We start from the raw sequence: 22779 nt of genomic DNA, 5'->3' as shown, positions 1-22779 counted from the left end.
AGTGGACACATCAAGATGTTTGACAACCCAACTGATCAAACCACATCTGTGTACAGTAGACGTACTAATAAACACACAAAATCTGAATTATTCACAGTCGCGGCTTTATTGGTTAAACGAGAATGCTGTAAAATATAGTTAATTAGTATTTTCACAATTTAAATCTTGCATAATGATCCTGAATGGCCATTTTAATCAATAAAAACTAGAAGAAAAATAAATCTCATATCATCTGTGTAATTTGTTGCCAGTATGTGCTGATTGTCGTTGATGAAGATGATCTGGATCTGGATAATAGAAAAGTTGATCATTTTCTCATGGCAGCAAATGTGTACACCACATGAACTTCCTCTACATGTTTCTGTTAAAATATAATAAATAAGTAAATACATTATAAAAGATAAACTGGCATTAAGCAGAATACAAGTTATAGTTTAGAAATGTCACATTTGGCAACAGAGATCAATTTCAAAGTTGTTTTCAGGGGTGGATCTGTCCAATAAGCGAGGTAAGCAGCCGCTTAGGGCCCCGCGGTAGTAGGGGGCCGCAAACAATGCCATGAAGCCTATATTAATCATACTGCATAGCGCTTTTATTAATTTTCTAGCATATGTTGAAAAATCTGTCTATAACTGTTATTAGTTTAAAGCCATTACTTCTAAAACCGGTGGCCCCCAATAAATAGTGGAACATTCCTTCTATACTTCAAATGCAAATATTAAAATCCTTTAAATTAAATTACCTAAAAAATGTGAATAAAATGTAATAATATAAATGTGTATATATATATATATATATATATATATATATATATATATATATATATATATATATATATATATATATATATATATATACCAAAATGTTTTATATGCCAAAAAGACTTATTAAATTAAATAATAATAATAACCTTATGTATTTTGTAAATGATGCAATGGCATAAAGAAATTATAAATAATCTTACCCATTTCTGCACATTTTTTTCAGGGAAAGTAGCATGAGGTAACATCACAGCAAAAGTGATCTCATCTGTCAAAATTAAAATGTAAATTCATGTGATTAAAGGTGTAACACTTTTAAAACAACATCACAAACACAGGAAGTCTCTACTGACACAGTGTACAGAAATAATAATACAAGTAAAACTTACAAACACAAAGAGCTCTCACCAATGCTATACAGATAATTGGCTAGTCTACTGTTTTTGATTTCGGAAATTATAGTAACCTCTATTTATGGCCATCAAGCAGTGGTGGAAAGAGTACGGAAAAATAATACTCTAGTAAAAGTACCATTATCTGCCTAAAAATGTAGTGCAGGTAGAGTAAACGTATCTGTTGTAAATATTACTCAAAATATGAGTAAAAAGTAGCCATTTAAAAAGTACTCATGAGTAGTGAGTATTACGCTGTGAAAAGATGATGCATTTACATTTCATTTGTGAATGTGTGTAAACGTAACATTCTGTAGTGCATTTAGTTATTGCCCAGCAGGCACACAACAACATGAAACGTTAATATTAGGTCCGATTACGACGTCAAAAGACGTTGATATTTGATTGATTTTAGGTTGTGTTAGAAAGTGACCATAATCCAACGTCGAGCCAACATCTTAAACCAACGTCATGTTGTTAAATACTGACATTTATTCATGAGGTATGGCAACCAAAATTCAACATCTGATAGAAGACATAGTGATAACATCATTAGACATTGATATTTGGTTGATTTTAGGTTGGACATTGGACATTGACATTAGCCTGACATTTACAAACAAAATGCAACATCTCTACGACATTGGGGTACAACATCAATCTGATGTCATGTTGACATCTTGTGCCTGCTGGGTGTTTAAGGCCATTTCGGTCTTTATACAGTAAACATCCATCATCTTCTCATCAGTGACCTGCATCTAAACCAGGGGCGGCCAATCCTGTTCCTGGAGAGCCACCTTCCTGCAGATTTCAGTTGCTACCTATTTCAAACACACCTGAACCAATTAATTAGGACCTGAACACCACGTGATAATTACAGGCAGGTGTGTTGATTATGGGTTGCAACTGAAATCTGCAGGAAGGTGGCTCTCCAGGATTGGCCACCCCTGATCTAAACATTCTGGGTCATTGCGCGTAAACATTTTGGACATCTTCTTGGACACTTTTAATGCTTCCAAACAGTTTGCTGCAATAAATTGCCCATCTCTTAAGGCTGTTCAGTATGATGCGATTTACCTTCTAGGTGTGTAATAAAGTAGTGGAGTAAAAGTACCGATACAACACTAAAAATGTACTCAAGGGAAAGTAAAAGTACACATTTTTATAACGACTCACTAAATTAAATTCCAGAGAATAAATACTGTAGTTTGAGTATTTTTAATTTCTTACTTAGCAAAACTGATATCAACTGACTAAACATTTAGAGTATATATTTTAAAATGTATACTGTTTAATTGCTGTGATGCTCATTATAAATCAAGTGGTTAAAACTTGCCACCTTCATTGGTTTTTCTGTGTTTCCTGCAGATGCAAAAGATCGCGACTGCAACAACAAGCAAAAGTGCTTCAGCAGCTGCGATAAACACTGTCAGAGAGACTGGAGGATCTGAAGGAGAGTGAAGAAGTAAGTGAACTGATCTACAGCATAAGACAATCTCTTGTTAAATTGGCATTACCATTGGCAATGTTGTACCTTGACACGGCTGACAGAGTGTGTTGATGTCCAGATGTGTGGTGTGGTTGCTGATGGTGTTGTTGATCACACAGCTGTAGGTGTTGTTATCCTGATATTCCACCTCCAGAGGTAGAGAGAGACTGATGCTGAGATCAGACACACTGATGCTGGACAATACACTGTTTCCTTTGTACCAGGAGAGACTCACAGCACTCACATTTACTACTGAACACAGCACTGAACAATACTGCACTGATGAAGAGGACGATGAAGAACATTGAGAAGAGTTGAAGATGAGGACAGGAACAGGCAGATAAGCTGGAAAACACCAGATTTTAGTGATGTTGAATGAGCATAAATAGATCATGTTGGATTTTTAAAAAGTTTGACAGATGAGCTCTTCTCACGATAGACTGAAACATTGAATGTTTTTGGTGTCAGTTTTACTTCACCCATGTCTAGTTTATAATCTCCAGCATGTTCAGTTGTGATGTTTGTGATGATCAGAGATCCAGTTTGTCTGTCCAGCTTCAGTCTGTCTCTGAATCTCCCATTAACAACAATGAATTTGGAGACAGTTTGGTTTGTAATTGTGATTTTAGCTATCAGAGTATTTTTGGCTCCATATGTCAACAGTATTTCTTCAGCCTCTTGAATGTGAGTAACACCAGAGTTTAGAGTGACTGAATCTCCCTCCATCACTGAAACAGATTCATCAAACACACCTGGAGAACATCAAGAGGTTTTACACAAATTAAGACTCCGACTGGTTTATAATATTATACCTCCGCTGTAGATTTTGTAATTTACATGTGAACTAAAGAACAATTACAACAACCACAGAAACACAGTTAAGTGACAACCTCGTGTTTAAATTGTGAGTTTAATTGTACTGGTTATCTTCAGTATTTATTTAAAATAAAAGACACTAAAATGAGTAGAAAAACTGACTAAAAACTTCTAGCAGATCAATGGTTTTGGCGTTCAAAGCCTCCACATACTGGTCATAACCAGACACATTTATAAGTTATTAGTGGATCACACAACTATTCACAGCAGTAGATGAAAATTCACCTGAGCTCATGAATGGAAAAAAGAAATGCTATAATAACTTACCAGCGCAACACCTCCAGCACAAACAATACAAAACAAACATCTGAAACATGTTCTTTTACAGTTCTGCTTCACTTAAAGACCTTCCGCTAAAAACACTGAAGATGGTGTCTGTGTGTGAGAGAGAGAGAATCCTCCCACAACCGTTTGACCCTCCTGCTTGTTATGATATAGTGTCCTATAGACTTTCTGGGCGTTATCCAGTAAAGTTTGAACAGATGTTGAACAGAAACGAACGACATCTTTTTTATGGATTATAATCTACATTTATTCTTCAGGAAAAGCATGTGAAAAAATGAAGTTTCTCACTATATTCACTTTTCACTGTTGCCTACTCGACTATGGTGAGACGTTTAGACCTAGTTATTGTTTCTCTTCCGGTTTTCAGAATAAGGAAGGGATGCTGTTTGTTTTGAATCGTTTTATAGGTTGTCCGATGTGTTTATCCGTTATTTGCTTGCGGCATGTGTTTTGCACGATCGTGAGACGTTTGTTTGCTTCCACTCTTCTGGTCAGGGTTTAAAAAAATTGCTAACATGATGTCCGTTATTTATGCAGTGTGTTAGAAACAGCTGATCACGGCGTAAATGTAAAACGGCGATGTTGAATAAAACCTCACCTAAAGTTGAAGTAGACGTTTAAGATCAATATATTTAAAAAAAATTACCTTTAAGTGTATTGCAAGACACTTTTTTATTAAATTAAAATAACACTAGACTAAAAACAGTGGTTTAGGGGAATCCTTGCGGTAAAAAAAATATCTATAAAGTGTTATGTTATTTACAACATGAAATCTTACGTGTTACTGTTTTCAGTTTTTGCGCTGGATATTTCAGAGTTCTTGTACTGTGTCGTTTCAGCGTTTTGCTTGTTTTAACTGTAAAACAAACTTTACTTTGCATGTTTAAACTTCAAAATGACTTTAGGTGTGTTTGACTTGATGCTCCAGATACGTCGCCGCCTTAGAATAAGGTTCTATCTGCGTTCTGAATGATTTTAAGATATTGAGCTTCAATGTTTTTCCATTCCATATAGCAAAGAATATGTGTATAAAAGTTCTCTTTCATTCATTAACATGACAGAGACCCGAAAGGTACTCGAAATGTAAATTATTAAAGTTCTCTTACATTTGCAAATTGGAGTAAAAAAACATGGTAAATTCAGATAGAACCTTCTAATTCTAAAAAGTAATTTCCCACTTGAATTTTTTGGTGTTGTAACAATTTATTTATGTTTGAGAAAGTTACATTTGTGCATTCTATAACATTTATTTAATGTTTTAGGATGAATATTTTTACTTGTTCAAATTTAACAAACAGACTGTGCTAAATATTTTATCCAGTGCAGATGTTAAAATATGTAATAAATATGGTCATAATTATTAAACTTTATGCTTTATATGAAATATTGAATTATATTTATGGAATTTAATGCTATATTTATTGAATTATATGCCCCATTATTTAAATAAATTATTTACCCTTCAAGGCTTAATATTAAATTTAATGACTTTAAAACAAAACAGAAAATGAGTTTAATAAACACTGAAAAGTGTTTCACTGACTATATATACACAAATAAAAAGATTTCGCATTTAACATATACATTTTTTTAATATTCGTTTTTTATTTTTATTTTTTTCAACAGTAAAATTTAACATTTAATCTCAATGTCAAAAAATGCTTCTAAATCATCACATTTACACACATCTCAATTTGTGTGATGCGGCATTATTTAGCCGACTCTGATTTTGTATGATTTTTGTGATTCTTGTCAATGGAGCAGTCCAGCATAATGACAAAGAAAGCTGATCCTGGTTGGTCCTCGTGTGTGCATTAAAATGCTGATTGGCTCACAGAAAGAACCTTATAGAGTCAAGCTCGAGTTCAACTTTGTAGATGAAACCTTTTTTGTTTTTTAAATAAAGTCTTAATGTAAACAACATCCCATAATGTAAATAAGCTTTCATTTAATAAGAATATGTCAACAACTCAATTTTGACAAAAATGTCAGATAGAACCTTCTAATTCTAAGGCGACGATGTGTCTTCTAACTTGAGTGTGCGCCGTTTAGTAATTTTGGCCCACTTGAGACTCATCATGTGTTCAAGCTCCCTTACGGCAACACAGCAGATGCACAAATAATGATCACGTGTGTTTCGTTTTGCTCACAAATTGTGTTTTTATAACAGCAAAATCGTATTGAATCATAATGCTATATTGTGTCGTGTTTATCAAAATAAATATGGATACATCGACTCAATTTATGCACTTATGGCACTGACTTTATAAAGGGCTAGTTCACCCAAAACTGACATTTGTCAATATATATTCTGTGTTTGTTTACTTGTCACAAGCCTGTTTGAGTTTCTCTCTGCTGAACACAAAATAAGTTAATCTGAGAGTTGTCTAAAACCTACAACCATTGACTTCTGTAGTTTTTCTTTTTCTTATTTCTTTTGTTTTTAAGTCCAAATTTACAGATTTTCAGTTTTCTTCAAAATATCTTGTTTTGTGTTTAACAGAAGAAAGAAACTCATAAGGATTTGGAACCCCTTAAGGGTGATAGAATTTTCATTTGTTTTCCTTTCCTCATCCTTCCAGCTGTAAATTAAGTCCTAAAGTTACTTATTTGACAAAAAAAAAAAATGCATTTAATCTATGAGAAAGTACACAGCACTTGTTTGTATGCACATTTTGAAAGACTGCATAAAAAAACTTAATGTAAATACCATGAGGCACACAACGGAGTAGCATAAACATTTTATCCATTCTGAAACAAAGTGCATCGTCTACAAAGGACATATTTACCGAATAAACTCCAGTATGTGTATCAAAAAAGTCATGTGAGTTGGTTTTGATGGATTGAAGAGAGTTATGTGTTGCCATTAATAGACAAACCAGCAGGCCAACCACATTGTAAAAAAAAAAATCTAAAATGTTTTGGCCATTCAAGGTCCGTCATCAAAGTAATAAGATATTATTACCTCTGTCTTGAGCATTTTATGCCCCTTAAAGCACCAAAGTTGAACACACCTACAGTCATAGTTTTTTTGTGCTGCTATGTTCCTGCTTCTACTTTTCTTTGCCTCACCTCCTCATTTGTTCTTTTCTGCTCTGTTGATTGTGCTCACCTGTTTCTCTGTTTGCTCTGTCTGAGATGTCAAGGAAAACATTGACGCGTAAGTAAATTTAAATTTAGTAATACTGGTATATCTAGGTATGTATGTTTAAAAAATATGTTCTCTTCACTTTTTATAATACTCATTGGTAAATGAAATTTTCTATACATTTGCAGTTTTCAAACATATCAGAACGCATGGGCATTTGGGGGAAGTCTGTGTATCCTTTTCCAGTCTTAATCTTTAATTTTTTTTTAAATCTTATTATATCAGTCATTTAAATGTTGGCTAATGTATTGCAGTTATTAGAATGAATGTGTATTGCACCCTGTCTGTCTTTTTTAACTATTAATTGTTCGTGGTGTTATGTTTAATGTGTTCCAGCAGTCTTTAGATTTCGGCCTGACTTGTCATCAACTCTCTTCTGCACTGCTGTTCTGGTCTTTCCCGTTTTTGCACTTGTTCTTCACCTTGTCTTGTTGCATCTGTCTCCAGCCCTTGCCGTTAGCATGTCCAACTCTTCCATACCCAAGGTGGGACTCTCACTTATGGCCGCGACAGACCAAGCCGACGCCAAACAAATAAAAAAAAAACAAAACCCAACTGTGTTGCCGCCTCGCGTTGGATCGTGTCTGGACCAAAAAGCTGCACGTGAACACACCGAAGATACGAAAGCCGAGTGAAACGAGAGTCATGTTGTGCATAAGAGGACATGTCTTTTTGCTCCGCAGGCGGCAGTATCTGTTTTCTCATTATGCAAAGAGAAACCAAACTTCCGGCGCACAGATGAAGCGCAAGCAAAGCAGCATTTAGTACCATTTAGTGTCAGTCACGCTGGAGGGATTCACTTGTGAAAATATGTGCGGTAATCCAATAATGCATATCATTTGCAAATATTTGAGAAATGTAAAGAAATCACAGCTGACCTTGTTTTGATTTTTCTTGGCTTCAATTGTTTACTTGCTACGTCACTTCACTATGTCACACTCGTGCTCTGATTCATTGCAGAAAAACCAATCAGAGCGCTTGCTTCAACCGACGACTGACACTGAGGAAATTGACTAAGCACTGTTCGAAATCACCTTCTAATTGAGTAGGTACTTCATTTGAATTTGAATTTACTACACGGTCATTAGATAAGTATGTTGTATGTAGTATGAATGGAATTCGAACATACTACATCTGCCGTTTGTCATTATCACATGACCCACTCGTGTCAGTTGCATCGCTTTACTCCCATTCGTGAATTGTCTCACAAGGCAACATGTAATATCCATCAGATGCACACTTCCTGGAGGGCCGAAGCCCTGCACAGTTTAGTTCCAACCCTGCTTCAACACACTTACCTGTAGGTTTCAAACAAGCTTGAAGGACTCAATTAGTTTGATCAAGTGTGTTTAATTAGGGTTGGAACTAAACTGTGCAGAGCTGCGGCCATTTTGGCACTGAGTTTGACACCTGTGTAGTAGATGATCTGGGTACTTCTCGCATACTGTTTTTCCAAAACTATGAATTCAGACATACTACTTGGCTCGCATACTGTTTTGAGCATACCATATAGTACGCTAAGTATGGAACATATGATCATATTATGGAAGTTTGCGATTTTGGATGCAGCCTGATTCTCTATGCTGAATCAAGCCAACAATCACTGACAGTAACCCAATGAGAGGCGACGTGTGGAACACAGCAAAACAACTAGCCTGATCTATAGACCGATGAAGCCCAATGGCTGGCCGTCAGCTTGGTGTGTCCTATCCTTTACACCTTTGCCTGTCTCTTTTAACTGTCACCTAGCATCTCTCCTGTCATTGCATTATCTAATTCTACAAAGACTATTTTATGCTGCCTGTGTACATTCTCTGACAAAATAACCTAAAAAGCACAGGTGTTTACAGTGTATTCACAAGACAAAGAAACTAATTTGCAATTTGTTTGCCATTTGGGAAATGTAAATATGTTTATCTTTGATCTTTACACACACACACTATTCTGAAATTTCAATAAAAGTCACTTTGTTAAACTGCACAGCTAAATCCAACCAAATGTTTACTAAGAAGAATTTATGAATCTTCGATGCAGTCTACCAACTTATGTACCAGTGTATACAGATTATTCGAAATCAGATGGACGAGTATCTGCTGTAGCAGTAGTTGTTTCAGAGTGTTTTAGAAAGAGATTCTCGGACAAAGTTCGATATTCACAGCTGAAGCTTGTGCACTGTTTTTAGCTCTGGAACAAATAAAAAAAGAACAGCAATGCACAGATTCTATGTCCTGCTTACAAGCACTCCAATCTATGAAAATCAATCATCCTATGATTTTTAACATAATAGAAAAAGCGGACCTTTTAAAGACTAAAGACTTTGATATTATTTTCTGCTGGATCAGGCCCGGATTGGCTAATCGGGAGGACCGGGAGAATTCCCGGTGGGCCGGTCCGTTTTTTGGCCGCGAGGGCCGGTGTCCCTAGCTCCAGAATCTGTTGCTCTCAGCAGTCACACTTTTTAAATTTATTTACTTACTTGACCACAGCCTTTTTATTCATTATTTTTTTGCAACTCTTCTCTTTTCATCTATTTTAATGATGATAAAACTTAGTTGTGTCTCCTCACTGTACACAGCTGTTGTGGTCCAGCGGTTAGCACGTTAGGATAAGACTCCGCGGATCCGGGTTCGATCCTCGTTAGAGTAATTTATTGTTTTCATTTTTATTGTTAAGACATATAATACTGTTAGGGTTGTTGAACATTTGAAGTTCTAAAGCAGCTGTTTTCTCAAAAAAAGACGTGATAGTGTAATTAGCAACTAAATTGGAAATGACCTTATTTTAATGTAGTCAGTCGTGAACTGAGGTGGGCCGGTCTGAGGCTTGAAACTCCAGAGCTGAAAAGGAGTCCCACTCCGGCCCTGTGCTGGATATATGGGATTTATTGGAAACGAACGTGCAGATAAAGCAGCTAAGGAAACCCTACAGTTGAAGATAATAATGTAAAATCCCTGTGTCTGATGTTAAACCTGTTTTAAATCTGTAAGTTAACGAGAAATGGCAAATGGAATGGGTTGAATATAAGAATAACAAATTATATTGAGTGAATCCAGTTGTAAATGAAAGAAATAATTACAGTTTTGAAAATAGACATGGCCAGGTTGTACATACGAGATGTAGAATCTGACACTCAAGACTAAAGCCTGGTTTGTACTTCTGCGTCAAGTGACCGACGTAACCCACGGCGCATGCAACGTGCGTAGCTGTGCATTTATACTTCTGCGCGCTGTCTCTGTTGGTCTGCATTAACACTTCCGAAACGCTAGTTGGCAGTGAGGTGTTAATGTGTCTCTGTGTCGACTTTCTTCGCTGGTATTTTGTTTGTTTTGAACGCTTCCTGAATGTACAAGTGGCTCAAACTCACTCGTTTTGAGGCAGTAACCGGCTCTCGCGGCTCTCGGTGCCGCCCAGACTTGTCAGCGCTACCAAGCCAACCAATCACAGAGCTTGCACTACGCTTCGGTGGGACGTGTAGTTAAATTTTTTGAGAGGTGCAAGTCAGCGACGCCGACGGCCACAGTGTAGGGCTATGCGTCAACGCGCAGGCTGTGGCTTGGTATACGCGTGCGCTTGACGCAGAAGAATAAATGAGCCTTTACACACGCATATTTATTGAAAGGGAAAGAAGAACCTATTTGTGACTTGTGTAAGAATATTTTGACGATAAAGCATTTTAATATAATGTGTATTTTTAAACAATATTAGAGAACGTTTTTATTCGGGAAATATTTTAAGGAAAGTGTTTGAATTGAAGCCTTCAGGAGCGCTTATAGAATAATACTTTAATCAAACTAAAAGATTGTATATGACTCTTTTTACTTGTTGCTACGTGTATGTGTTTTCTTTTTACAATATATGTTTGTTAAGAAACTGATACGATTATATATTGTATATTTAGTATATGTTTTTGTTATGAATACAGCCAATGCTGCTAGTTTGGCATTAAAACCTAAATAAATAAGCTGCACAGCTGAATTTTCAACATCAAAAGTAAACAAAGCAGAAATAAATGTCCCATAATTCAAAAAACAGACTGTTATTTTTACTGTAGAAATAACAATAGTTGCTTCCAGTCCTCAGTTCCACTCGAGGTCTCTGTGACCTCTGACCTAGTTTGGGGGCTCCTGAGAAAGTTACACGGAGACAGGCAAATGCACTGAACATTCTTACATAAAGCAGTGTGTTTAACTTATTCATTTGTTAAAATTAATTCAAAGTTAAATACTCATTTAAATAATAATTTAATAAAGATGATAGGAAACAGGACATGCGAAAAGGATAAATATTGATCCATGATGAGACTGATTTGAAGGTATAAATCCGAATCCTTTACTACAGTCTGTAGATTTGTGTGAGTTGCACTGTTCACCATTCGTTGTATGGCATATAATTGTCACAAATGAAATGTTTGCCATTTGTGCAGTGCTAACAGCATGTAATATATAATATGGCACATGTGGTTACCTAAACAACAACACCCTTATTCTGTTTGAATGTTTAGACCCCATGGCTGTTTTTGTTTTGAGGATCAGTGACTGTTAGCATCTTTTGTAGTTGTGCTGAGTCCATTAGTGTGGAAGTGTAGGGCTGCACTAGAAAGACTGCAATCTAATGAAATTATATACACAATATATGTCATTCACTTTATAGTGCTTCATTATAACTCTGTTTGAAATCGCAAACTATTTTTGTGTACGTTTGCCATGGTGTCAACATGACCTATCAGTGTCATTTCACTGCCGTCAGTTTTGCATTTAAAGGGCCATGAAACCCCCTTGTTTCAGGAGGGTGTATTCACACCTCTACTTTGGAAAAAGTCAGAAAAGTGGGCGTGTCCAGCTCTGTTTAGGGGGGAGTGTCGGAGGAACTAAAGTGGGATGGTGTGGGAGTGTCTATTTGGGCACGCGCGAGCTTCAGAGTCAAAACACACACACACACACACACACACACACACACACGGGAGAAAGTGATGGTGTTAAACCTACATGGACATCTGTAGTCGAATTATTTGCCAAATTATTAAATGGTGGACTTTAACTGCAGTTTGGCTCTTTTAATTAGGGAATTCATTCATGTCCCTCGCGACAAACGAGATATTTGACTTGAGGAACTGCTCTAGGCGTGTATTTTTCATGCAATGTTTGATACCGCACGGCGAATGAGAAAAAAAAAAGCTTCATCATTTCCCGGAAGCCTAGATGCACACGGCAGGTAGCGTCAGAAAGCCGCGTGTGTTATTCCGGTCACAAAATGCGGCGAAAATTCTACACGAGGTTAAAGTTTGGTTGTGGTGCTAACATGTTTACACTCGGTGCAATAGTTAACTTAGTCCGATACGAACAAACGGAATAAACAAGAGCACTGGTCGCTCACTTACCAAATCTGTAGAGACAGGACAATCACCAGCAACTAGAGCCGCGTCTTTATTAAGAGAAGACTACAAGCGAATCGAGATCTCAGCGATTGCAGATGAGAACAGCTCTCAGGTAAACAATGTTCCTCCTTAGACACGTAAGTTATTGTTGTCGAGAGTCGCGTACACGGTTAATCCACACGTAACTCCAGCTGAGCTCTCACAGAGCACTGTGACACTAATGAATATTAATGAAGTTGCACAATAGAGCGCGCTGATTGGTTTGAACCAAGCTTTACTCGTGCATTAATGCATCACACTGTAAGACGTAATAAGACACACTCTGGCACAGACGTCCAGTCTGCACGCTGGAATACAACGCTATTATCTCATGGTCGTGACGCAGCTTCAAAAATTCGTTTCAAACAGGAAGTACGAATTTGCTTGAAATAACGCAAAAACAACCAATTTACACTTTTTAGTGAAATTTAGGTGTCCTAATAGTGTTTTTAGCAGTGTGGGACACATATACGACTGTCAACAGCTCAAAAAATGTGTTTTGGTGTTTTGTGACCCTTTAAAAAAACGAATTTAAAAACTAATTTGCAAGCAACATTTAATTTATTATTTATTAACATTTACTTACTACATTTCCTTTTTGAACATTCAAAGCACAGGTATGATAGATGTGATGCATTCAAGATTTTAATAGTTTTTGCATATTCAAATAATAAAGGACATTACTGTGGGGGGTTGGCAGTGTAAAAACGTACATATCATAAAGGTGACCTGTAAGTGTCTTGTGAGTTGCTAGTGTCCAGCATAGCCAGCACTGCACCCTCTTTGATCTTGTGATTTAAAACCACCTGTTTAAAGCTAAAAAAAAAAAAAAACAAGTATCGTACTGATGAAAATTTAAACACTCTTTCTCAATCTTGTGTATAGGGTTAGGGTCAAACAATGCAGCTTTATGGTTTTCCACATTTTAGCAGCACTGGAAAGTGTCCTAAAAACACTGTGACATACTATAAAAGGCATCTTTTCCATGGTTAAAGGGGGTTTTGTCCTAACCATCTGCAACGATGACGAACAAAATTTCTATTGACTCTATTCTTCCTATTTCTCCGAAGCGCAACATAACAAACAGCATATGATACTATGACAAAGATCACCTCAGGGACAGACTATGCTCTTTATTCAGTGTAAAAGGCCACCAAACTGCTTTTCAAATACAATTTTTATGTGACATTTATTTCCATACTACTGATAGCAGCAGCAGATATTGAAATCAAAACAACCTCAAAGTTAAAAGAGTTTAATAGGTGTTAATTTTATCGAGAGTGCAGTCGGTGATGTTGAAATGCTTCTGTTTTGGTGCAGTCAATTTGCTTGTTGCTGAAATCTTGTTGCATCACATGTTGTTAAGACACAGTGTCAGCCTGGGATTTTAAGCTTTCCAGTGTACACGAATGCAGCAGTTCTAATGGGTTTTTTTTAGTATAATGAATATTCTATATCTACAGTTTGTTGTTTGTCAGATATATTGGGCAAATCCCCAAATTAGGTAGATTCCAAACTAAGCACTGCTGTGTTTGCACTCAGAAATAAAGGTACATGAGCTGTCACTGGGGCAGTATCTTTTAGAAAGGTATGTGTACCAAACAGATTCACATTTGTAACTTAAAGGTACACATCAGTGCCTATGTACAGCTCATGGTACAATAAAGTACAAATGTGTATCTTTAAAGGTACCTTTTCAAAAAGGTACTTCCCTAGGCAGTGACAATGTATGGACATTAGTTTGTGAGAGCTTTTTACTTAATTATAGGTAAAATATGGACAAACATTTGAAAAAAATGCTCTATTAAATGTATAGCCTAATGTTCGGTTTGCACATATTTAACCAGATTTGGGTTGAAGCATAGCATTTTTACAGTGGATTCTATAACAACTGTTTTTATACTAGGAAAAAAGGGAATATTTAATTCACAGATTGTTTACATGGTCTAAAAATGTTGGGCTAACTGCAAGTTTCTTTCATTTGACCCAGCATTTTTAGTGTAAAATGTGGACTTCTTAAGTAAAATAACAAAAAACAACAACAACAACAACAACAAAAAAAACCTCAGTCAATGACCTCATGGTCAATCATTTCCAATTCAAACTGCAGCTGTTTAACTCATCTGGGGAATATCCTGTTTTTTTATATTGTTTTCCTGATCGCAGTATATCAGATTTTATACAATTTCACATCAGAAAAGGGGAAGTATGGAAATGCAGTTTAAAAAAGAAAGTAGTGATTTCTAAATTTACTGTGACTTGTATTTCATTGCAGACAATACAAGCATTATTTAACGCGTTCCTCATGATTTTTATTGTTTTGTTTTTCAAAATAAACATGTATTTCAACTTTGATTCTTTGGCAACACATTTTTTTAAAGGTGGAACTGTAAAGCGTTTACCACTTTGTAATGTTGTCATTCCTTTTGACAACACTTAAAAGACGTTTAAGACTGAAGACACCGTGATGAAGTGTTTCATGTGTTGTAGAGGCAAATATTTTGGTCTTTGCTTCTGACGCGTTTGTTGCTTGAACGGGTCAATAAAAAAAGTGAAATGTTGATACCTTTACAAATAAAGTTGGATATTCCAATCCATTTAGTGTCCATTTTGTCAAAATTAAAATTAAAATCTCCTCGTCGTGAGGAGAGCAAAAATACCTTATACACCCTCTAGTGGTGTAATAGAAAATTGCAACACATAAATGGCTCCAACAGGTGTAATTCTGTACCATTCTTCTTGCAAACAAGTCTTGAGATGGGCAACAGTATAGAGTCTTCATTGTTGCATTTTGCTCTTCAAAATGCGCCACACATCCTCTATAGAGATAGTTTGGAACTGCAAGCAGGCCAGTCAACCAAAATCCTCTTCCTTTGCAGCCAGGAGTTTGTAATGTGTGTAGGATGTGGTTTTGCATTGTTTTGCTGAAATGTGCTTTAGTGTCTCTGGAAAAGAAGGCAGCATATTGTGACTCAAAATCTTTATGTACTGTTCAGCATTATTAGTGCCATCACAGAAGTGCAAGTTACTTTTGCCAAGGACACTGGCACAACCCAAAACCATGACAGACTCTGGCCTCCTGGGCTTGTTGCTGGTAACAGTCTAAAAGATCCTTATCTTCTGTGGTCCGGAGCAAACAATGTCCACTTCTGCCCAAAAATACCTGAAATATTGATTCATCTGACCAGATGCCTTTAAGCCCAGAGAAGACGATGGCGCTTCTGGACACTGTTTACATAGGGATTTCTTTTTGCACAGTTTTAACTGCCATTTGTGGATGTAACTATTTATTAACAAAGGTTTGCCAAAGTAGTCCTGAGCAAATGTTGTGATATCGCCCATATGAACAGGGATTCTTGATGCAGTGCCATCTGAGGGATTGCTAATCACTGTTGTTCAGCTTAGGCTTGCGCCCTTGTTCTTTACACACTAAAATTCCTCCAGATTCTTTGAATCTTATAATGATGTAATGTACTGTTGAAGATTAAATATCCAAGCGTCTTCCCCTCTTTCTTGAGGAGCATTGTTTTTAAACATTTCAATAATTTACTTGCATAATTGTTGGCAAACTGGCAATCTTAGACCCATCTTTGCTCCTAAAGGACTAGACCTTTCTTGGATGCTAATTGCACCAAGTCAAAATTACAATCACCCATTAACATCGCCAGTTTCACATCACATCATTATTTAACCAATTTACTTGATTACTAGCCCTAAACTACTCCTGTAACAACTTTTTGGGAATGTGTTTCAGGTCTGACTGACAGGAAATAATATATATTTAAAAATTTAATCAAGTTGACCAGAAAAAATATGAAATATTTTGTGTTCATATTAAAATACAAGTCAAAGTAAAAAAAAAAAAAAAAAAAAGTGTTTTTCCATACTGTCCCATCTTTTTCTGATTTGGGGTTGTATGTAGTACAGTCACTTCTGACTCATTTAGTGTTCTGATACATCAGAGAAGCTGAAAAACAAAGCAAACAATATGCAGAAACTGGAGGTTTTTCCTATAGATCAGTGGATATTTTAGGTTCTCGACAAACAAAAGAACTAGAACACTGTAAAACCCCATTGTACTCATTGGGAAAGTTCAAAAACTAATCCCAATGAGTACTGCGGAATTAAAGAAATGTATTAATTGTGTAAATTGAGCACTTACATTGTCTTGTGAATTTGTGAACATCTCTGTGATGGGTTATTCAGGGCAATACTACTAATAAAGGAAATTAGCATTGATTTTTTAAATTAAATAATTATTGTTTAACATGTTTGGAAAGGGGTTTGTAAATTGTGTTGTATACGTTCCTAATTATGATCATCCGTTCATCACTCACGAATTTTGTCCCATGTAAATCAGTGATGATCTTCTGCTCTTTTTTTTCTGTGTTTTTATTTCTTTACCTGTAATCTGTGTGATCTGGAGAAAAGGATATTCACAGCTTGTTAATGTTGTATAATTCAGTTTGGCTCATGAGTAACTTCATTTTTTCCAGATGTTTTTGGTGTTTGTATGGATGGACGGTCCATGTCAGTGCCGGAGGGAGAATCACTCTATCTAGACACCAATGTTAAAGTAAACCAACAGCAAAGGATCAGATGGAGTTTCAGCGATGTCGACATTGCTGAAATCACTGGAGACCTCAGTTTTAACTGTACAGGTGTTCAGTGCAAAGATGGTGATGGTAAATTCAGAAACAGACTGATACTGGACAGTCAGACCGGATCACTGACCATCAAAGACAGCAGAATCACGGACACGGGAGTTTATAAACTGCAGATCAACGAGAGCAGACAAACTGAAAAAATCTTCATTGTTACTGTAATTGGTGAGTCATTATTTAAATTATCCTATGTGGCTGTTGAATGCTTGATTCGAACATTCTAAGGTGTGCATTTACTTTCAGATAAACGGGCCGCTGAAGTAGTTCCGGCAGGTTTTGAGCGCATTAGAGTTCCATTTCACTACGCTGAATGATTTCACTTATTTCACAGTCAAAAATCACATCAAAACACAACAGAAGCCCACATTAACAGCAGCCCACATTAGCTTAAAGTATTTGAAATACAGAATCTCGGTAAATCGTGCGTTTAAAACTCAATTCCTGGAGGGCCAGTTGATCTAACTAATCATAACTAATCAATATGTTCTAGACTCTTATGAACACCTCCATTAGTTAGATCAGCTGTTTGATAAGGATCGGAGCAAAATTGTGCAAAGCCGCGGCACTTCAGGAATTTAGTTTGAAACCCATGCTGTAAATGATAAGTGAGTTTTTCATTATATTAATTTTTCATTATATTATTATCTGCTTGTCAAGTCGTGATGGTGACTTATAGAATATGGTTTCTGGATCCAACTAGCTACTCATTTGAATTGAAAAAATATTCGTTTATGGCCGCTTTTTAGTCAAATCACACATTAACGTGAATTTTATATAAAATCATGCTGTACACATCAGTCTCTGGACTTCACAAATACCAAAAATTTAACAACGTATAAAAATTGTATCACTTTCTGGCCATCAGATTTTTGATGTGTGTGTGTGTGTATAAATATATATGTGTGTGTGTGTGTGTGTGTGTGTGTATATATATATCAAGGGCGTATGTTTGCGCTTGACATTGGTGGGGACGAGTCATCCCCGCCAAGAATGAATATTGTTTATATATATATATATATATATATATATATATATATATATATATATATATATATATATATATATATATATATATATATATATTGATATATATATATATATATATATATATATATATATATATATATATATATATATATATATATATATATATATATATATTGATATTTATTATTTAACTGCTATTAAAATGTATTATTAAGTAATCCTATTTTCTTACAATTTATTAAGTTAAATTAAATAGTCATGCACGTAGCCAAGGGGGGTCAGGTGGTTTGAAAGACCAAAAGTTGGATTATTATTATTATGTTTGAATTTATTTTATTATTCAAATGGCTAAATTCTCACTGAGGAAGGATAAATGCGCTGGCCAGTTTGTTTTTTGCCTAGGCTTCAGTTTTTAATTTAAATCAAGTTAACAGATGTCCCAAAGAAAATTATAACTATAAAATTGTATTTTAAAAATAAGTATATTTTCATATTTGAAGAGCTTAGATGCAAAATCCTCTAAATGCCATTTAATATAATCTTCTAAAATTAGCATTTTTCCAACTCCTGTGTGTGGACTCAGTGATTTACCTTTTATAGTGACAAATACGTTATTTTTATTGCCTTTAAAGTGAAATAACTGAACATAAATATACAAGGCTGAGAAAAATGCAAATTTTTTTTCATGGCATTTAGAGGTTTTGGCATCTGAACTCTTGATTTCTTTATTTTAAGAATTTAAAGTCCTAATCTCTAGTTCAAAGTATTTTTATTATTCATAAAACTTTAATAAAACTTACAGTTTAAATGTGTAAATAAAGCAATTTGACAAAATGGTTGGAAATAGTTTTGGTACATCAAAAAGTGTAGTTATAATAACTATCAAACAAGATTACCCAGCAAAAATTAGCTCCTTATATGTCACTAAAATGTATTATTTATACCTCAGGTGAATAACTGCAAAAAGGTTGTTTTTTTTAGAAAACAAATAACCCCTTTCAATAAGCTGGCTACAGGTCTGAAAGTGTCATGTTAAAATAATGTTTATTAACTGATAAAGAGAGAGTTTAATAAAGACTTTCGTTCATTTTTCATACAAATTAAACATGTCTCACAGTATTATTAAAAGATGGAGCACAGGCTGTAGTTTTTCTGACTAATTGTTTTACCTGAACTTGGAGCTGTTACTCTAAGAGATTAGGAGAACTGGCAGGGTCGTATACGTTTACATGTAGGTGTTTATTCTGCAGTTAGTTTTTAGGGAATATTGTTTACAGACTATATCAGTCTTCTTTAACGTTAGACTGATGTTAAAAACGTAGAAAACACCAGCGTAACGGCATTATCATCATGGACTCATTCAGTAGCGAACTTGAGATTATGTGACTTACACTTTTCGTTGAAAAAAGCTCTTTATGTCCACCTTTTTTTGCTACCTCCATCCTAACTTGTGTGTGTCTGTCATACACATCACACACATCGGGCAGTTATATATATATATATATATATATATATATATATATATATATATATATATATATATATATATATATATATATATATATATATATATATATATATATATATATACATACATACACACATATTTTGTCTTAACACTTTTAAAGGAAAAATTACTACTGAAACACTTCTTCCGTCCCTAAATGTATTTTTAGTGTTGTGAAAAGAAATGTCAACATTACAACTTTTGGAAATGTGTTGCAGGAACCAAAATTTAAATATGCGTTCATTTAAAAAATACATAAATAAAACAACAATCACGAGGAACTCCTTTAATATAGTTTTTTTTGTCTAGTTTTTTATTATTTGCATTTTTCATACTGTCCCAACTTTTTTTTGATTTGAGGTTTTAATTGTAACTTGTAAACAGGAAATTGTATGACATAGTGGAATCATTCATTTTATCAGTAGTACAGTAAGTAATATTTTTATAAAGTGTATGGTGCTCATTCATTTAAGATCGTTATGTTTGTCTGATAAGTGATTATCAATGTTTTTCGCTGTTGGCTTGATTGTCATTCCAGATATTTATCTCTTTAGTCTTCATGATGTGTAGACTGCACTTTCCTTTTTTTTTTTTTTTATTGGCTTCTAATCGACTGTTTACTTTTACAGGTTTTTTTCACTTTGGCTCTCATGGAGAACCTGTGTTTGTAGTGAAGGGAGATTCAGTCACTCTACACTCTGGTGTTGAAACAAACCAACAAGAAAAGATCAGGTGGTATTTTAACAACACCCGCATCGCTCAAATCACTGGAGATTTCACTGAAATCTGCACTGATGTTCAGTGTAATGAAGGCAATGAGAGATTCAGAAACCGACTGAAGCTGGATCACCAGACTGGAAATCTGACCATCATGAACATCACAAACACAGACTCTGGAGTTTTTCGTCTTCGGATCATCAGCAATGACAGCATCAGTGAAAAGATCTTCATCGTTGCTGTATTTGGTAAGTCATATGTTTAAACTGTACAAAAGCATTTGGTGATATTTTTGTGTTACGTTCAGAGTTGTGTTAGCATATACAGTATTTAGAAAAAAATCACTAAAAACATTTAGCTAATTTCCTTTTGTCACCGTTTTTCTGCACCATCCGAGCATGCACACATAAAACTATTATCCGGGACCAACTTAAGATTTCAAATCATTTTAATACATTGCGGACGAGCCCCCAATTATATGTTACTTACTTTTAGATGCTAATATTAAACTAAGGGTATTTTGACATAACATAAAATAGTTTAGTGTGGGCGACTCAGTGGCGGAGTGGGTAGCACGTTCGCCTAACAGCAAGAAGGTCGCTGGTTCGAACCTCGTCTCGGTTGGCATTTCTGTGAGGAGTAAGCTAAAATGGCTAAATTGTCCGTAGCGTATGAGTGTGACAGGCCCATACGACAGGCCGGCCGGAAGGTGTAAAAAAAAAAAAGTTGTTATCATATGGAACTTGTTCCAAAAAAGAGCCGACTCCGCAATCATACGGGACGAAGGCAAAAGAAGAAGATGATAAAATAGTTTAGTGTGTGTGTGACCAATGGATGGAGATGAATAACTAAAAACCAAATATCATTGCATTTGATTATTTATTGCCCATACTTCCAGTGAAAAATAAAGTCTCAGCAGGCGAGAGATAACCAGCTTAATCCAGCTAAAAACAGCTTGACCAGCCTGGATTAAGCTGGACATAGCTGGTTTTAACCGGGCTCCCACCCTGGCTAGGTTGGTCAAGCTGGTTTTAGCTGGTCATCCTCCAGCCTGACCAGCTAAGACCAGGCTGGAAATGGCTGGAAACCAGCCTGGAAATGGCCAAAACCCCTCTAAAACCAGCCAGGTCTACCAGCTAAAACCAGCCAAAGCTGGTTTAAGATGGATTTTTTAGTAGGGATTAAATTATTTCATAACTGTAACAAGAGGCAATTCTTGTTACAATATTGTTTACATACCTCAAAATAGTCTATAAGACTCCGAGTGATTGAGTTTTTAATGCCTAATTAAAAAGAGCAATAGATAAAATCACGTTTATAATTTATATAAAGCATGAATAATTCATTTTACCATTAAAATGCCATGTATAAACATTATATTGACTCTTTCATATAGTTATGTATAATTAAAGGCATGCATGGGTCATGAAATTGAGCATTTATCTTTTATACCAAGGATGTCCATACTTGGTCCTGAAGGGTCGGTGTCCTGAGAGTTTAGCTCCAACCCTAATCAAACACACTTGTACCAGCTAATCAAGCTCTTATACTAGAAACCTCCTGGCAGTGTGTAGAAGCAAGTTGAAGCTTCCAGGACTGAGTTTGGACCCCTGTTTTATACTGTTTAGTATGCTTGCATAAGCATATCTCTACTGTGAGCCTCCTGGCTACAATAAGCTAACACAGCTCTGATTAGCCACACAGCAAGGTATCACAATAATAGCTTTTAATCAGGCATTCACCACAGACAATCCCTTGGGGGTGTTAAGTGGACTGGATTGCAGGGGGATTCAGTTTTTCACCACAGCCTTTTAAATGCTATGCTGCCCAGCGATTGGTGGTGCGATCCCAGCATCAGCGGCCAACGTCATCAGCACGAAATGCAGATCTTCCAATGCCATTCGCCACTGTAACCAACGCGTAAAACGCACATACAAACAGATACACACACACATAACCTCAAAGTACGTTCTGCAGGGGAATATAACACTGTTAAAGTACAACTTATTAGGTTTATATGTAAGGAATTATTGGTGGCCGGTTTAAAATTGTAAGAAAATAATGCACACCTGAAGTGGTGGCACACCACAATATGTGTAATATGCAGACGTCTTCATGATTTTCTAATAATAAAGTGCAGTGAAGTCCATTATTCCACTTATTGTATATGGTTTCTACACCTAAAGATAGTGTTGTTCAGATATTGTATTTAAGACATTTGTTGGGTTTTTGTCCTCAGACTGCTTCTGTGTGTATCACTAGTTTCTAACACATCTTATTCAAAGGCTTCAGTTGTGTTTTGATGTGTTTTCTAACTGTTGTAGCTGTGAAATAACCGAAATCATTCAGCATAGTAATATGGAGCTGTAATGTGTGCAAAACCTGCCGGATCTTCTTTAGATGTGCATTTATCTTAAAATAACGGCTCACTTTAGAACAGTGGTGTCAAACTCAGTTCCTGGAAGGCCACAGCTCTGCATAGTTTTGCTCCAACCACCTCCAGATCACACCTGCTTAAAAGTCTTTAGTAGTCTTGAACA

The 22779-nt window shown here is 35.7% G+C and overlaps 2 protein-coding genes across 26 annotated transcripts in view; one reads left to right on the top strand and one right to left on the bottom strand.

Moving 5' to 3' along the window:
- Window positions 1-99: 99 nt before the first annotated feature.
- On the bottom strand, window positions 100-4173 carry LOC100330694 (uncharacterized). Of its 9 annotated transcripts, none has more exons than XR_012397694.1 (6): window positions 3786-3921; window positions 3077-3394; window positions 2671-2987; window positions 2493-2600; window positions 965-1029; window positions 100-361 (listed from the first exon to the last, which is right to left on the bottom strand). XR_012397694.1 is itself a non-coding variant. In XM_002667857.8 (6 exons), exons 1-6 carry the CDS (start codon window positions 3832-3834, stop codon window positions 308-310), a joined length of 894 nt encoding a protein of 297 aa, XP_002667903.3. In that variant the 5' UTR covers window positions 3835-4125; the 3' UTR covers window positions 100-307. The 9 variants fall into 9 exon arrangements, 7 of the variants coding, with proteins under 7 accessions (XP_002667903.3, XP_068073839.1, XP_021326540.1 ...); XM_002667857.8 differs by having other exon boundaries at window positions 2688-2987; window positions 3786-4125; XM_068217738.2 differs by having other exon boundaries at window positions 2688-2987; window positions 3122-3394; window positions 3786-4115.
- The window catches only part of LOC100329818 (uncharacterized), a 25633-nt gene continuing 6818 nt past the window's right edge, over window positions 3965-22779 (top strand). For 3 of the 17 annotated variants that reach the window (XM_073937182.1, XM_073937187.1, XM_073937189.1), the window contains exons 1-4: window positions 3965-4126; window positions 7912-7996; window positions 16861-17193; window positions 20152-20487. In XM_073937182.1, coding sequence (XP_073793283.1) covers window positions 16878-17193; window positions 20152-20487 — 652 coding nt within the window. In that variant the 5' untranslated portion in view covers window positions 3965-4126; window positions 7912-7996; window positions 16861-16877. Of the gene's footprint in view, window positions 4127-4168; window positions 4294-4949; window positions 7997-16860; window positions 17194-20151; window positions 20488-22779 lie in introns of those variants that run through there. The other 14 variants (XM_073937183.1, XM_073937173.1, XM_073937188.1 and 11 more) reach the window with 9 other exon arrangements.

Source organism: Danio rerio, chromosome 22, assembly GCF_049306965.1.
Source record: "Danio rerio strain Tuebingen ecotype United States chromosome 22, GRCz12tu, whole genome shotgun sequence".
NCBI classification, from domain to species: domain Eukaryota; kingdom Metazoa; phylum Chordata; class Actinopteri; order Cypriniformes; family Danionidae; genus Danio; species Danio rerio.
The sequence above is the reverse complement of the archived record's forward strand: the minus strand, read 5'-3'. Positions and strand labels throughout refer to the sequence as shown.

Excerpts from the sequence above, each read along its gene's own strand:
- LOC100330694 (XM_009302559.5), bottom strand. The coding sequence starts at position 3,834 with ATGTTTCAGATGTTTGTTTTGTATTGTTTGTGCTGGAGGTGTTGCGCT. Across the intron at positions 2,988-3,076 it reads ATTCAATGTTTCAGTCTATC|CTTATCTGCCTGTTCCTGTC; the intron begins GTGAGAAGAGCT and ends GGTGTTTTCCAG. Across the intron at positions 2,601-2,687 it reads ACTCTGTCAGCCGTGTCAAG|ATCCTCCAGTCTCTCTGACA; the intron begins GTACAACATTGC and ends ACTCTCCTTCAG.